Source organism: Musa acuminata, chromosome BXJ2-8 (assembly GCF_036884655.1).
Source record: "Musa acuminata AAA Group cultivar baxijiao chromosome BXJ2-8, Cavendish_Baxijiao_AAA, whole genome shotgun sequence".
Lineage (NCBI taxonomy): Eukaryota > Viridiplantae > Streptophyta > Magnoliopsida > Zingiberales > Musaceae > Musa > Musa acuminata.
The window spans coordinates 13,965,593-13,981,319 of record NC_088345.1 but is presented as its reverse complement, the minus strand read 5'-3'; the positions used below and the strand labels follow the sequence as shown (position 1 = coordinate 13,981,319).

At 41.4% G+C, this 15,727-nt stretch overlaps 1 protein-coding gene across 1 annotated transcript; it reads right to left on the bottom strand.

Moving 5' to 3' along the window:
- Positions 1–9,470: 9,470 nt before the first annotated feature.
- On the bottom strand, positions 9,471–11,377 carry LOC103975095 (benzyl alcohol O-benzoyltransferase). The gene is made up of 2 exons (XM_009390007.3): positions 10,820–11,377; positions 9,471–10,636 (listed from the first exon to the last, which is right to left on the bottom strand). The coding sequence occupies exons 1-2, from the start codon at positions 11,255–11,257 to the stop codon at positions 9,701–9,703; spliced, it is 1,374 nt and encodes a 457-aa protein (XP_009388282.2). The 5' UTR covers positions 11,258–11,377; the 3' UTR covers positions 9,471–9,700.
- Between the last annotated feature and the right edge of the window lie 4,350 nt (positions 11,378–15,727).

Below are 15,727 nucleotides of genomic sequence, written 5' to 3'. Positions count from 1 at the left end.
TAAGTACAAATGTTCATACCTTGAGAAATCATCAATAAAGGTAATGAAGTAGGAGTAACCACCAATGACATGAGTTGACATGGGTCCATCTACATCACTATGTATGAGTTACAGTAGTTTAGTGGCTCTTTCTCTAATTCCATTAAATAGAGAGTTGGTTAGTTTTCCACGAAGGCAAGGCTCACAGGTTGCATATGACTCATAGTCGAATGGATCTAGATATCTATCATTTAGCAACTTTTGAATCATTCCCTCATGGATTGACCTAACCTACAATGTCATAGGTATGTACTATTCACCTCATCTCGTTTCCTCTTAAATGCACATATTCATGATATATGGAGTAGTGTCTAGCATAAACAAACCATTATGCAATGTTCCTCTCGTGATGATCTCATAATCTAATAGTATTGAACAACCATTATTCTAAAAAACTAATCTATATCCACTAATTATCAAACATGAAATGGAAATAATATTTTTGATAATAGAAGGAACAAAATAACATGCATCCAATGCAATAATAGCTCCACCAAGCAGATGTAGGGCGACTTTGCTAATAGCTACTATGACAACTTTTGTTTCATTACCCATCTTGAGGTCCATCTCGCCTCTCGCTAATCTCCTAGGTCTTGCTAAAACTTGCAACGAATTGTAAATATGATAAGCACTACCAATATCCAATACCCATAAGAGTGACAAATGGAGACTGATCATGAATATACCTGAAGTTTCTCCAAGCTACTGACCTTTGTAGTTCCTCTTCTAGTGCCCATCTTTTCCGTAGTGGAAGCACTGACCTTTGTCCTTTACCGTATCTTTCTTAGTAACATTTGCTTTACCTGGTATGCCCTTGCCCTTGCCCTTCTTAAGGGACTTTTCTGCTTTCCTTTTCTTTCTTGTCTCACCAGTGTAGAGAACTGTCTTCTCTTTCTTGATAGTGCTCTTTGCCTCCCTCAACATATTGATGAGCTCCGAAAAGTCACCTCAAGCTTGTTCATATTAAAATTCATTATGAACTATGAAAAAGAATATGGTAGGGACTGAAGTACAAGATCCACACACAGGTTATCCTCTAGAACAATTCCTAGACCTGTGAGTTTCTCTATCCACTCAATTATCTTTAGGACATGGTTCTAAACTCGTGTCCCCTTAGTCATCCTAGCGCGGAAGAGGCTATTGGATATCTCATATCGTTGAGTCCTTCCTTGTTCTTCAAATAGTTTGCGGACATGTAGGAGAATGGATCTAGCATCCATCTTTTCATGTTATCTCTATAACTTAGGAGTCATGGAGCCCAACATGTAACACTAAGCAAGAGTGGAGTCATCAATATACTTCACGTAGCGAGTGATCTCATCCTCGCTTGTCCCTTCCTCGGGCGTAGGCATCATTGTATCAAGGACATATGCGATTTTCTCCGTCGTGAGAACAATTCTCAAGTTGCGGAACTAATTCGTATAATTTGGACCAGTGAGATGGTTGACATCAAGTATGCCACATAAGGGATTTGAAAGTGACATTTTCTGAAAATAAAGATGCAGCAGAAATAAATAACATGCAGATTTTGTAAAAATAAACTATCAAGATATGGACTTCTATCTTAATATGCTCCCACTATTTTACTGGCAAGTCACGCGACACCCTCAGCACGTGAAACGGAAGTCTTCGGCAGACTTCTAGTGAGGATCGGGATCCAATCAGCGTCTTATTGTAACCTCGAGGGACTTAACCAATCACACTAAGCCCGAAAGGTAGGCAACTCTTGCTGATCACAACTCCTTGTGATTCCCGTCCTGTTCGGCCTCCGAATCACCATGGTCTCGAGGGACTCGACCAACCATGATGTTCGATTAAGTCAACACCATCGTTACAAGATGAGTCTGATTCGATGATATACCCTTGAGGGACTCGACCAAGCATACAATGTCCTCAAGTTACCGATGACATCTCTATGTCGTAGGCAAGATAGCGAATTTGCGATATAGGTGAGCCTCGAGGGACTCGACCAACTCAACCTACACCGAAAATCAATCCCTACCCATAACGATGGAAGGCCATGTGGGTCAATATAATTGCCTCACGTTTACCGACTTAATATTATCGAGAGAGGGGTTTCTTTGATTTGGTCTCCTAATATGACATGTCACACATATACATATTTAATATATATCTACATCGTATGCAAATATATATATACATATCTACCTATTAGAACTCCTTCTGGCTCAATGAATTATTATCTATATAATAATTCCCTCGACTCATCGACTACGGACGTACTAGGCCACTACGTCGCAGTCCTTAGATGATACAAGGGAATCCAATCCATTGGACTTGTCTATCCTAAATTACCATGTACCTGTAGTCTCTCATTCATCTAATATCCTATAGACCATATACTGGGCATGGTGCTGTCAAACCCAAACAGTTTCTACTCGAGTTTCGCTCTAATCGAATTCTTTCGGAGAACTCTTTCTCTCTCAATCCGAATGACCCTGGCTAGGGATTTGTCTGAGCAAGAATACATGGGACATTCCTCTAATGACACCGAGAGTGAATGATCCTCTATCGACACTTAATAGTCCTCGTATGGTTGACTGTCACTCCCGATGATTGATTGTGCTAGATTTGAAACTTCCAAGTCTTTAAGTTTGGTATCAAAGAATAGAATACTCATAGAGGATATCCTTGGTGTCTCAAGTCTAAGGACCAAGTACACCACTAGGACAACGGAATCGTTGTTTAACAATTTGGTATCATTAACCATCCAGCGTTCCGTGAGTGGATCAATCAATGAACTCATTCTCCAATGAGCACCTGCACTGTATCCCTAGTGTCCCCACACAAGTAGCTATGAGACCAGTTGTCTCCATCATATGTATGGGTATACAATACTTCAGTCTGTCCGGTTATCTCGATGTCCCTCTCGAGTAACCTATGATCGGGATTATTTAGGATCTATGTTTAAAGGCGAATCGGCCTTATTATCGTGATTTCATCACGATCTGATTCCCATTGCACAAATCAATAGACATCACAATATATTCATACAACATGCAATATAAAATGATAAAATGCCAAATAATATAATAAGAAAAAAGGCTACGTGTTAAGCCACACGTGCTATCACTCACATAATTAGTTTACAGGGCACCTATGACTAGCACTACCATATGTGTGTGACCCTCTAGGCTCAATATCGAGCTAGTCATGAGTCATACCTATCAAAACTCCTTTTAGCTCAATGAATTATTATCTTCATAATAATTCACTCGACTCATCGACTACAGACGTACTAGGCCATTACACCATAGTTCTCAAACGATACAGGGGAATCCAATCATTTGGATATATCTGTCCTTAGTTACCATGTATCTATAGTCTCTCATCCATCTAATATCCTATAGACCGTATATTGGGTATGGTGCTGTCAGGCCCATACGTTTTCTCTTCAAGTCTCACTCTAATTGGATTCTCGCAGAGAACTCTTTCTCTCTTAATCCAAATGATCTTGGCCAAAGATTTGTTTGAGCAAGAACACATGAGATATTCCTCTCATGATACCGAGAGCGGATAATCTTTTATCGACACTCAATAGCCATCGTAAGATTGATTGCCACTCCCGATGATCGGCTGTACTAAATCTTAAACTTCTAAACCTATAAGTCCAATATCAAAGAGTAGGGTACTTATACAAGACATCTTTGGTGTCTCAAGTCTAAGGACCAGGTACACCACTGAGATGACGGAATCGTTGTCTGACAATGATGTATCATCAACCATCCAGCATTCTGTGAGCGGATAAATCAGTAAACTCATTCTCCAATAAGCACCTGCATTGTAGCCCTAGTGTCCCCACACGAGCAGCTATGAGACTAGCTGCCTCCATCATATAGACGAATATACAGCACACAAGTCTGTCCGGTTATCTCGATATCCCTCTCGAGTAACCTATGACCAGGATTATTTAGGGTCTATGTTTAAAGGTGAATCGATCTTATTATCGTGATCTCATCACAATCCGACTCTCGAATTCATGAACATCACAATATATTTATGAATCAAGTAACATAAAGTGAGAAAATATCATAATAATAATAAGTAAAAAGACTACGTATCATGATACATGTGTCATCACTTACGTGATTGGTTTACAGGGCACCTATGACTAATAGCTCGGGCCGTGCGTTAGTTACTTAGGCTACTGCACCTATTAGCTACTGTCCTAGCACCTATTAACATCATTGCTTTTACTTTTCTTGATGGTGTGGTGTTAATATTTGCAAAAATTGTTCTGTCGTCCCCGAAGAATGAGATGCTGTGATCTGCAATTACCCTCCCATGAAGACTCTGAACAACACAAAATTTAATTGAAACTTGCTCATTCGTTGTACTTTGGTTAGCTAGAAAAAGAAGCTTCACAAATCAGAGTGCACTTTTTGTACTTGGTCTCCTACGGGAAGTTGCTAAGGTTGTTGGTTCATGCCTGCTGGAATGGTTTTGCATAATTTTCATCTTCACGGTATCTTGTAATGATATATGCAGAAGAACCCTTCCTAGCTGACATCGATTAGGAAAGTCTTCTATTTTGAGCTAAAATTGAACTCGAGATATTTTCAAGGACATATGCCTGCAACAGGCTGCTGGGAACTTTCTGGTCGAGCCTTTATGCAGAAACCTTTATGACACAAGCACTTCTGAGTCGAAATCCCCAAAAATAAACATCTATTTACGGTTCATATATATGCATCAATTTCTACAGCCTCCTTACTAACATATTGTTCCAGTTAGAACATCATCCTTTAAGGTGTCCTAGATATGCATTCTCTGTGCTGTCATTATAAAAATAGATATATATCCATGTTTATGCTAAACATTAATATGTCCTTGAACAAGAACTAGGTAAAGAAACTTCATAGATGTTATAACCTAGCGTGGATGGGTCAAAACCTTGAAGTTTTCCAAATAATAGACAACTTAAGAGTCTTGATGAAGTTCTTGTTTAGCATAGACCGAAAGAAAACAAGCTATACATTAGAGCATGTATGATCATATTGTTAGCGGAGATTTGCCTGAGGCCAGTGTGACGGAGCGGGGAGGCGGGGACAAGACCGGTAAACTTTAGCGGAGTGGCCGACTTTGTCACACAGTTGGCAAACGACCCGTCTTTGATAGCTCGGTAGGGCAGGATGCCAAGACGGATGATGGCTTTCGCTGCCGCTTCCCTCTACACAACGGTGCCTCCTCAACGGCGGTGTCTTCCTCCTCAATAGCGACGAACGGCGAACGGCGAACGGCGGTGTCTTCCTCGCTTCCCGGCCAGCAGCTGCATCTTCCTTCCTCTACCGCAACAGCTTTTGCTGCCGCTTTCCTCTATACACCTAATTGTTACAGATTTCTCTCATTGCAGTTTCCTTGAGTATCGTTGTAGATTTTCACGGCTATTTCCTGGCGAACCGCAGTCTTGAGTATCATTACAGTTTTCGCGGCCATCTTCCGGTGAACTGCAGCCTCTACAATCTATTGCAGTAAGCAGCAATCTACAGCAGCTGCCGGCAGCTTTGGGCACTGTTGTAGATTGCCCAATCTACTGCAGCAAGCAGCAATCTATAGCAACGACCCCTCCCTCCCTCATTCTCCACCTTGTGTGACCTGAGTATCACATAAAGTTCGCTGCATTACTTCTTCTAAAAATATATATATATATATCTTCGTTCACTTCTTCTGATGTTTCAGTTCCTGTAGGGACTCCCACTTCTTGTTCTTCTACAGGGCTTATCTCCATCAATGCTGCCACGCTGATCCCCTTTAAGTTATCAAAGGGTGGTAACTATGCATCCTAGCGAGCTCAATTTTCTAATCTTTTATTTGGATACGACTTGTTAGGTTACATTAATGGCTCCTTTAGTTGTCCTTCGGCCATGCTCAACATCCCCGGAGATCCCATAAGCTTCCCTCTTGTTTTGTCACCATAAGCTTGGATAGAAGACTGAGCTTGCGAGTACGCGAATGATTTGCTAGGGTGGTTTGCAGTTTAGACCATGCATCGGCAGCTATCACACATGAAGATATCAAGAGAGCAACGGATCCAGCAACTAACGCTTGAATAGCTTGGAGGATGAGACAATCTTGATGTAGCCACAGTTTGTGAGCTGGATTGGGTACTGGATTGGGATCTCCGGGGATGTTGAGCATGGCCGAAGGACAATTGGAGGAGCCATCAATGTAACCTAACAAGTCGTATCCAAATAAAAGATTAGAAAATTGAGCTCACCAAGACGCATAGTTGCCACCCTTTGATAACTTAAAGGGGATCAGCATGGCAGGATTGATGGAGATAAGTCCTGTAGAAGAACAAGAAGTGAGAGTCCCTACAAGAACTGAAACATCAGAAGAAGTGAACGAAGACATTTTTTTTTCTTTTTTTAGAAGCAATGCAGGGGCCGCTACTATAGATTGTTGCTTGCTGCAGCAGATTGGGCAATCTACAACAGTGACCAAAGCTGTCGGCAGCTGTTGTGGATTGCTGCTTGCTGCAGTAGATTGTAGAGGCTACAGTTCGCCGGAAGATGGCCGCGAAAACTGCAGCGATACTCAAGATTGCGATTCATCGGGAAATGGCCGCGAAAATCTGCAACGGTACTCAAGGAAACTGTAGTGAGAGAAATCTGCAGCGATTAGGTGTATAGATGAAAGTGGCAGCGATAGCTGCTGCGGTAGAGGAAGGAAGATGCAGCGGTTGTGGCTACTGCTGGCCGGGAAGCGGTTGCGACAGCGAAGGAGGAAGACACGGCAACCGTCGTTAAGCAAGGAAGACTGAGCGAGGAAGACACCGTCGTTTGCCGTTCATCGCTATTGAGGAGGAAGACACCGCCGTTGAGGAGGCGCCGTTGTGTAGAGGGAAGCGGCAGCGAAAGCTACTGCGGTAGAGGAAGGAAGATGTAGTAGTTGCGACTACTACTAGCCGGGAAGCGAGGAAGACACCGCTGTTCGCCGTTCGCCGCTATTGAGGAGGCAGTGAGAGAATGTTTTCCTCCTTGCGTGGCAGCGACGGAGAGTGTCTGCTGTAGGCAGCAAATAGGAGAGGGAGCAAGGCCGGCGAAGAAAAGCAAGACCGGTGATGAAGGAGAAGGAGTGGATGAGCAGAGCCAAGACGGTGCTCGTTAGCACTGGCTCTGAATCCGTGTCTTGGTGCTTCTTTAATGACTCCGCTTGAGGCAGTGTGTTACTATGGCCGCTTGGCTAACACACGACGATACTGCTGTCGCCAAGGAGGAACTGCTCTGATACCATGTTAGAAAATAAATAGATAAACAAGTTATAGAAGAAGTTGATTGTTATTGGCATATCCCCTTCTTTTTATACAGGTTAGAAGGAAGAATTTTCCTCAATAGGTTAGAGAATTTCCCTCAACAGAGTAGAGAGATTTCTTCGAACGGTTAGAGAAATCTCATATGATCCAAGAACTTTTATATAAGCTGCATTTTCCTAACTTCTTTTAGACAATACATACATATATACATATACATATGTATATACATATGTATCGTACGGATTGTTGGTATGATAGTGGTCGTGCGTGCTTTGACCAGCACACTATCAGTATACAAAAATTTATGAATTTTGGCATATAATAAATAAAAAAGTTATAAAATTATGGCCACAGGAAACACTTTTAACTAACAGGAAAACACCATCATGCAAAGCGGCATGGTGACATGTATTGACTTCTTGGCTACAATATTTGCACTGGAACATATCTAGTTTCCCATTATCTGTTTCCACTTTCACTAAATTCTTGCGACTTGCAAGGAACGAATTATGAAGACTGTTTTCATTATCATCGGTGAGACATCACTAGGGTGGCACTTGTGGACAAAATTGAAGGTGGCAAGGGTGGACTTCACTTCACACTATCCCTGTGGTTGGTTTCAATCAGGAACTTGGCAAAGCCACCAAAAAGTTGTAAGAGGGACGATGGGGTGTGGTAGGGGAAACAGTAAGAGACACGAGGCGTGGAAACAAGTGGAGAAAGGTAGTGAAAGAAGTGAAGATATAAGATGAAGGGGCATAGACGCGCCAAAGCAAAGAAGTGCTGGTAGGACGATGGGGGGCATAATGACAAGGGGATCTGAGTGGGATGAATGGGAGAATCGGTTCCATTTATCGTCTTGAAGAGATTTTAGATTTGAATCCTCGAAGATTTGACCCATGTAACTAAGTGGGAGAAGGCCGTGTTTTCTCCCTGAACTCTCGTAGACAATTTTCTGGATAGAGTAAAATTTGGGTAACCAACAAAATATCTTCTAAACTTAGGTTATGAAAGCATAGGTTCTAGTTGGCCGGTAGTTTGTATATGGGAAGGAAACATTTGACAGAGTTGTCCGATTACAGTATTTATGAAGGGAGTCCATGGAAATAAGATCAGAAATATGGGAGATCTGAGTGGAAATAATGCATGAACTTACTAAACGTGTGTGGAATAACAAATGGATCTCATCTATCGTGTGGGTAATGGCCACCAATTGTGTTTGCCACAACGATCTTGGCGATGCTAGTCAGCTAATCGGTGATGTTTGATAGGCTTGGTGTCGTTGGCAAGGTGATATGACTTTTCATGCTAATAGGCTCAATTTGGCATCTCGTACTAATAAGAGTATTTATTGTGGAGTAGGTTTCCATGGCATACTTTTAGGTGATAGGGTCAACTTTCTTTTTTCTTAGTTTTATGTTACCGTAGGATTGTATTTATTGAAGGTCAACCTTAAGCCCTCGCATGTTTATACGGTGATGGACTAACTTACTAGTTATGCTATTTGTTGATAATATTAGTAAGAGTTGCAAGTGATATTGAGGTAAAGGAGCATTTCGCACTGTTCATAAAAGAATTATTGGATATGCCCTATCTCTTTGATGTGGATTTTTGTGTGTGTGTGTGAAGGAAACCACGGTGACTCGCGATGGCCTTTTAAGTCGCTTGGTGTAGGTAGGGAATTTGTCGATCCACCCTGGCCGAAGGTACCACTTGTATCGATCGAGTGGATCGAGCGGGAAACCACATGCTTTCGTTTTTTTTTTTTTTTTTCTTTTCCTTCCTTTATTGATCGTACCCATCCCATCCTTGTCCTTTTCTGGATTCCCCGTTTGTGGTGCTTGTTTGTTTCCAAGGATTTTGATTTGGTTCGTAAAAAAAAAAAAAGAGAGTGTTCCTTTCGTTTGGATTCGAGAAAGATGGCCACTTTACCCCTGGCAGAGATGAATGGAACGGATGATCTAAACTCGAGTAACACGCCCGACGAAGAAGAAGAAGAAGAAGAAGAAGATGGTGATGATGATGGCTATATCCTGGAATTGGATCCACGGCGCACCTCGGATGATGACTACTGAATGACAATCACACGGTTTTGTATTATATGCAATGGCCGCAACGAGGTATATAAGGCCACACAAATAAACACTAGTCCAAGTGAAACGTAGACTCAGCAACTTTTTTTTACTTGCTAAACGGCTAGCTACACAATCTGATAATAACATTGTCGTGGACCAAGCACTGGAAGACCATGACGGGGTGGGTGTATGCAACCAGAAGCGGCAGGGATAGAGTGTAGGGATTGGGTAAATAAATCATCGACTCGACAGATGACCGACACATGACTCCGAAGCCCAACCGAGATTTATCGACTTCATGGAAGACGTTTCAGACTCTGCTCATGATGAGGGTCAAGCTGTGGTGCTGCTCTGCTGCCACCGGCTCCTCGATCAGGCTCTCCATTTCCATTGTGAACTTCTCCATGGCCGGGCCGGGCAAGCAAACAGGGACCACGATCCCGTCCTCCCCCTTGCCGTTCCTGAAAGGAATGTAGAAGCTTGCCACTCCAGGGATGGCCCCTACGCCACCCTTCGCCGGACCACCATAGGCCGCCTTCCCCCACCCGAAGTCCACGTCCCCAAACCCAGCTTTCGTCACGTCGGACACGAGGTAAGACCGGACCACCGTGAAATGCGGACGCCCCCTCAGCACCATCAGATCTGCCACCGACCGTACGTACTCGTCCGTCACGTCCGATTTGGCCTTCCTTACCAAATCAAGTGCGTAGCCCAATGGGTTCGCGCACAATTTGCCGGCTTTCGAGACTGCCACCGGGAACACGAACGCGTTCCCGTAGTAGCCGACCGGCAGTCCCAGGTCGCTCTTACCGCGCGCGTTCACGATGCATATCATGCGGACCTCCTCGTCAGCGTCGGGGGAGATGGCGATGGTGCGGCACTTCCAGAGGCATGCGGTCAGGATTTCGAAGGTGGAGCTGTTGCGGAGGTGAGGGGGCACGCGCCTCCTGAGCGCCGCAACCTCCCTTTTGCCGAAGAAGAAGGAGCGATGAACCATGTCGTCGAGCGGGACGATGGTGCCCCTGGTGTCGGGCACGTCGTCGTACTCCCGGTGCTTACAGGTGGCACGTGGAGGGCTGCGCGACTCTAGGATCTCGCGGGCCCACAGAGGGGGCACGGAAGGGGCAGCCGCCCCGCGTGCGAGTTCGGCGACGGCGTTCATGAACTGGACCAGCCCGGGTGCGTCGGACATCGTATGATTGAGGCGGATGGCGAAGATGAAGCCACCGCATAGCAGTCGGGTCACCTGGACCAGAGTTCGCCGCGATCATGGACATCAGTAAGTGTGCATATATATTTGGTGTGCTTCTTACTTACTCGCCGTAATATTTTCGATTATTATATAAATAAGACAAAAGGCCATGTCATCTCTCGCTCTCTCTAAAAATGGAAACTGACATGTTCCAAAACTATCCAAGCAAATCATTACCTGAATCAGCAGCAAGGGGCAGTCGAGAACGCCATCGGATCCTGGGACGTTGTAGACGAGCTCCTCCAAACAGGGGAAGGGTGGCTGCAGCTCATCGCCAAATTGCTCGAGACGGACATCTGCGTCGGCCTCGATGAACAAGATCCCCTCGCCGGTGCACTCCACCACCAGCTTTCTTCCGGCAGCTTCCCTGAGCCGACCCGCGAAGGGGTAGTAGAATACGAGGGCCCTCGCCAGGGCCTCGCGGATGACCTTAGCCTGGTCTCGTCCTCCCATCGAGGGGTCGTTCCGGTAGAATTGGATCACGGGGATGTGGAAGCGCAGCCCGTCTTGGTCGTCGATGTCGGAGAGGCGCTTGAACTCGTGGGGCGTGGACCCCGCGGGGGTCACCAGCACAGGCTTCTGCCTGCGGACGGTGAAGGTGAGGGACGGTGCCATGACGCAGAGGAAATGGATGAATCGAAGGAGGACGAGACGTGCAGGCGCTTCTCTGTCACCGAAGAAGTGTGTGTGTGTGTGTGGTGTGCGCCTGCCACAGAGCTGAAGGTATTATTATGATGCCTTCCAAGGGAAGCGGGAGCGGTATTTATGGACGGGATGCGGAGGGAGACTTAGGCGGTTGAGTCAATCATTGTAAATGCGTGGGCCACAGTTGGTGGTAGCGTATTCATACCGGCCGGTGGTTGTGAATTTAAACATCCCTGTGAGAGTGTCTATTTGTCGGAAAGTTCCCGTGAGCTACTTAGAAGGTGTGTCAGATTTCTCGGCTCCTAAGTTAAAAATGCATTCCGGTCAATATCCTTCTCGACTTACTGGCTTTGTTCTTCGTCCGAGCATTGTTGTTGCGATGCACATCGCTTGACTTGGAAGGAGAAACCGTCTCCTGTAATTCCCGACTTCTGATTGATTTATGTAAGAACCAAAAACTGTATGCTCGCGATAAGACAAGATGATAGTTTCTGGGTGATGACCAACAATATATATATATATATATATATATATATATATGTATATGATGTCATGATCGATGGCACACGGATCTTTACATTACGTATCGTATATATGTATGACGAAATTTTGTTAATGTGACACCCAACAACTCCTTTTATTAAGGGAGAAAAAGCGCTGCACCTGCACAGTAACTTCATCTTCTTCGGGTCACAGTCGTTTTTGTCTGCAGAACTGGGGATTTCCCGGGAAACTTGTTAACCGACGGAGAACGCGGTTGACTTGGAACCCAGCGCGACCAAGCGTTGATGAATGGAAAGATCAAGGTCAGCTGGTTACAATCGTTTAGGAGCATGGAGAGGCATCGACGAAATTACGAGACTCTAAAATAAGACTTGTGAGTCTACAGGTGACCGCCATAATATTGGTAAGTTCAATAAGAAACTGTTATCTCTTGATACCGGTGATGTTACATCTCGATAAAGAATGACCAGCTTGATTTGGCACAAGCGTGACTTATGCGTAGTGAAATTGAGGTGCGGGTGCGCATTCTCAATATTCATGATAACCAACCACATTTAATCAGTCTTCGTTAAAAGATTCGGTCGCTGATAATATGATTGATAAAGGAACACCACAAGTTAGTTGTGTGATATGCGAATCTAAGAAACGTATGCCGTGGATATTCCAAGGTTTCATTGTAACCGGTCATTCATAATTCATTATCATAAATTTTTTATTTATTATGGTTTAAATATTTTAATTTTTTATTCATTATAAATAAAATCATTATTATTAAATATTTTATTTAATATCATCAAAATTCTTTATTATTCCAAACGTTACAAATTTGAATTAATTCTTAATGGGAGAACAACTATATAAACGAAAATTTTGGTCTTTGGGCTCAACTTCTCTTTGAAGTATAAAGGATTTCCTACACCATCTAAAGCGAAAGTTCTAAGTCGAAAAGTATTAAAATTCAAGAAGAAATCATTGCTTTCATTTCTGCATTAGTTTTCTTGTGTTTCTATTATAATGATTTAGAAATATATTTTGGTATAAAAAATTTCTAACATTTGGTATCAGAGCTCTATAACCTCTGCCTTTATATGAATAAGTTTTTATTTTTATACCATGAATATAGCTTTATTTTAGTTTCTTTTTGAAACTTCTTGATATATGTCATATTGAAAATTATGAGGATATAACATTTTCAATATTTTTAGTTAGTAAAATACTCATGTATGATATTTAGTTATATTAATTCATGCTTATTAGTCAATTTTATATGTTCAAAATGTCTAATGATTTAATAATATTAATTAATTAGGGATTAGTCACATCATTCTTAATTAATTAAAATTATATATAAAGTTAAAAGAAAGATCATATATAGATATCATATTGTGACTGATTATATTTAATATAATAATTATTATCCTATAGGATCTTTTATTATATTTAATATAATTAATCAGGATAAAATATCAAATATTTTCATAATTTACCCACAGGGATTATGAATTATAATATAATTTGATAGTTTTATCATAAAGATCATTTGAATCTATTTGAATTAAAAATTTAGCCCACAAGTAATTTTTATGTCCTGAGATTCATATTTTTAGCATGTTTCATATTGGTAAAACATACAATTTAAATTATTAAGCTTCAAATTTTGACATAAACATATTTGATTTTATGTAGTTTCTCAAACTGCTAATTTCTCTGATATTCAATATGACATTCTCGAACTTAGGGGTGATAACTATAAAATATAGAAGGAGAGAGTTCTCCTCCATTTAGGGTGGATGGATATTGATTATGCTATTAGGAAAAACGAACCACCTATAATCACTAATACCAACACTCCAACTGAGATCGCATTATATGAGCGATGAGAGCGATCCAATCGGCTCTACATGATGTTTATCAAAACTAAGATAACTATTGGCATAGGTGGTTCTGTTAACCAGCATAAAAAAGTCCGAGACTTACTACAAGCTATCGATGAGCAATTCGTCACTTCAGAAAAGGCACTAGCAAGTACCATAATAATGAAATTTTCATCCCTTAGACTCATCAACATAAAGGGTATGCGTGAGCATATAATGCAAATGCGAGATATTGTAGCTCAACTTAAGAAACTCGAGGTTAATAAGTCAGAATCTTTCTTAGTGCACTATAGTCTGAACACCCTTCCACATCAATAAGGGCATTTTAAGATTTCATACAATACACATAAGGATAAATGGTCAATCAATGAATTAATGACCATGTGTGTTCAAGAAAAAGAGAGGCTAGTGATGGAACTAAGTGAGAGTGCATTGGTAGTAACCACTCACAAGAAGAACAAAACTGATAAAAATCAAGCCAATCAGAATACTCATCAGTAAGGAAAAGATAAAATATCACCCCAAGCTGATATCAAGAGAAGAAACAAAGTGTTTTTTTTGTAAAAAGAAGGGATGCATAAAGAAGGAATGCACGAAATTCCAATAATGGCTTGAAAAAAAAGGTAAACCAACCTCGTTTGTGAGTTATGAATCTAATATAGTTAATGTTAATATTAACACATAGTGGATTGACTCTGGATCAACAATCCATATTGCAAACTCTTTGCAGGGTATGCAAAACCTAATGAAGCTAGTAGGAAGTGAGCAAAGTATCTTATCAAGAAATAAGATGGGCTCACGTATGGAGGCAATTGGAACATGCATTTTAACTTTAAGTAGTGGTTTTATTTTCAAATTTGAAAGGACCTTTAATGTACCAAGTTTCCTATGAAACTTAATTTCTGTTTCCAAACTCATACTAGTTGGATATTCCTTTAATTTTTAAGACATATTATTTCATTTATTATATAAATCTGATTGTGTTGGGAAAGGTATTTTGTTTGATGCCTTTATCGTATTTTCTTACAAAATGATGACTCTCAAAGTTCAATGCATATTTACGCTGGCACTAAAATATGTAATATTAATGAGGACTCCTCTATGTTATAGCATCGGAGATTAGGGTATATCTCCATAGAGAGAATAAATAGATTAGTTAATGATGGGGTACTTAGTATTCTTGATTTTACTAATTTTAAGACTTGTATGGACTGTATTAAGGGAAAGCAAACCAATAAGTCCAAAAAGGGTGCTAATAGGAGTTCAGATATATTAGAGATCATTCATACTGATATATGTTGTCCAAATATGGACACACATGGTCAGAAATATTTCATCTCATTTATAGATGATTACTCACGATATATGTATATCTATTTGTTTCATAACAAAAGTGAAGCATTGGATGTCTTCAAATTCTTTAAGACTGAAGTTAAGAACCAATGTAGTAAGCAAATTAAAATTATGAGATCAGATAGAGGTGGAGAATATTATGGTAAATATACTAAAAATGGACAAGCACATGATCCTTTTGCTAAGTTTCTTCAAGATTATGGGATTGTTGCCCAATACACCATGCCTGGTTCTCCAAACCAGAATGGTGTTACAGAAAGAAGAAATCAAACATTATTAGACATGATGCAGAGTATGCTTAGCAACTCCAATTTTCCTAAGTTCTTGTGGACTGAAGCACTAAAGACGGCTGTGTATATATTAAACTGAGTTCCAACCAAGACTATCCAAAAGACACCATTTGAATTTTGGAAAAGTTGGAAACCAAGTTTGCGACATATGTGCATTTGGGGATGTCTATATGAGGTCAGGATATATAATCCACAAGAGAAGAAAATAGACCCGAGGACTATTAGTGGGTATTGTTGAATCTCGGATTTTGATGATGAAGTCAATTGTCATTTGTTATCTAATCTATGTGTTGAGATAAGTGTGCAGGATTAACTACGATGAGAGTAAGACAAGCAGCAGGTGTTGCGCCGGAGTCAAGATCATGATCACGTTGGGAGTTCGAGAGTTCGACGGAAGTTCGGACGGTCGTCGGAGGTTC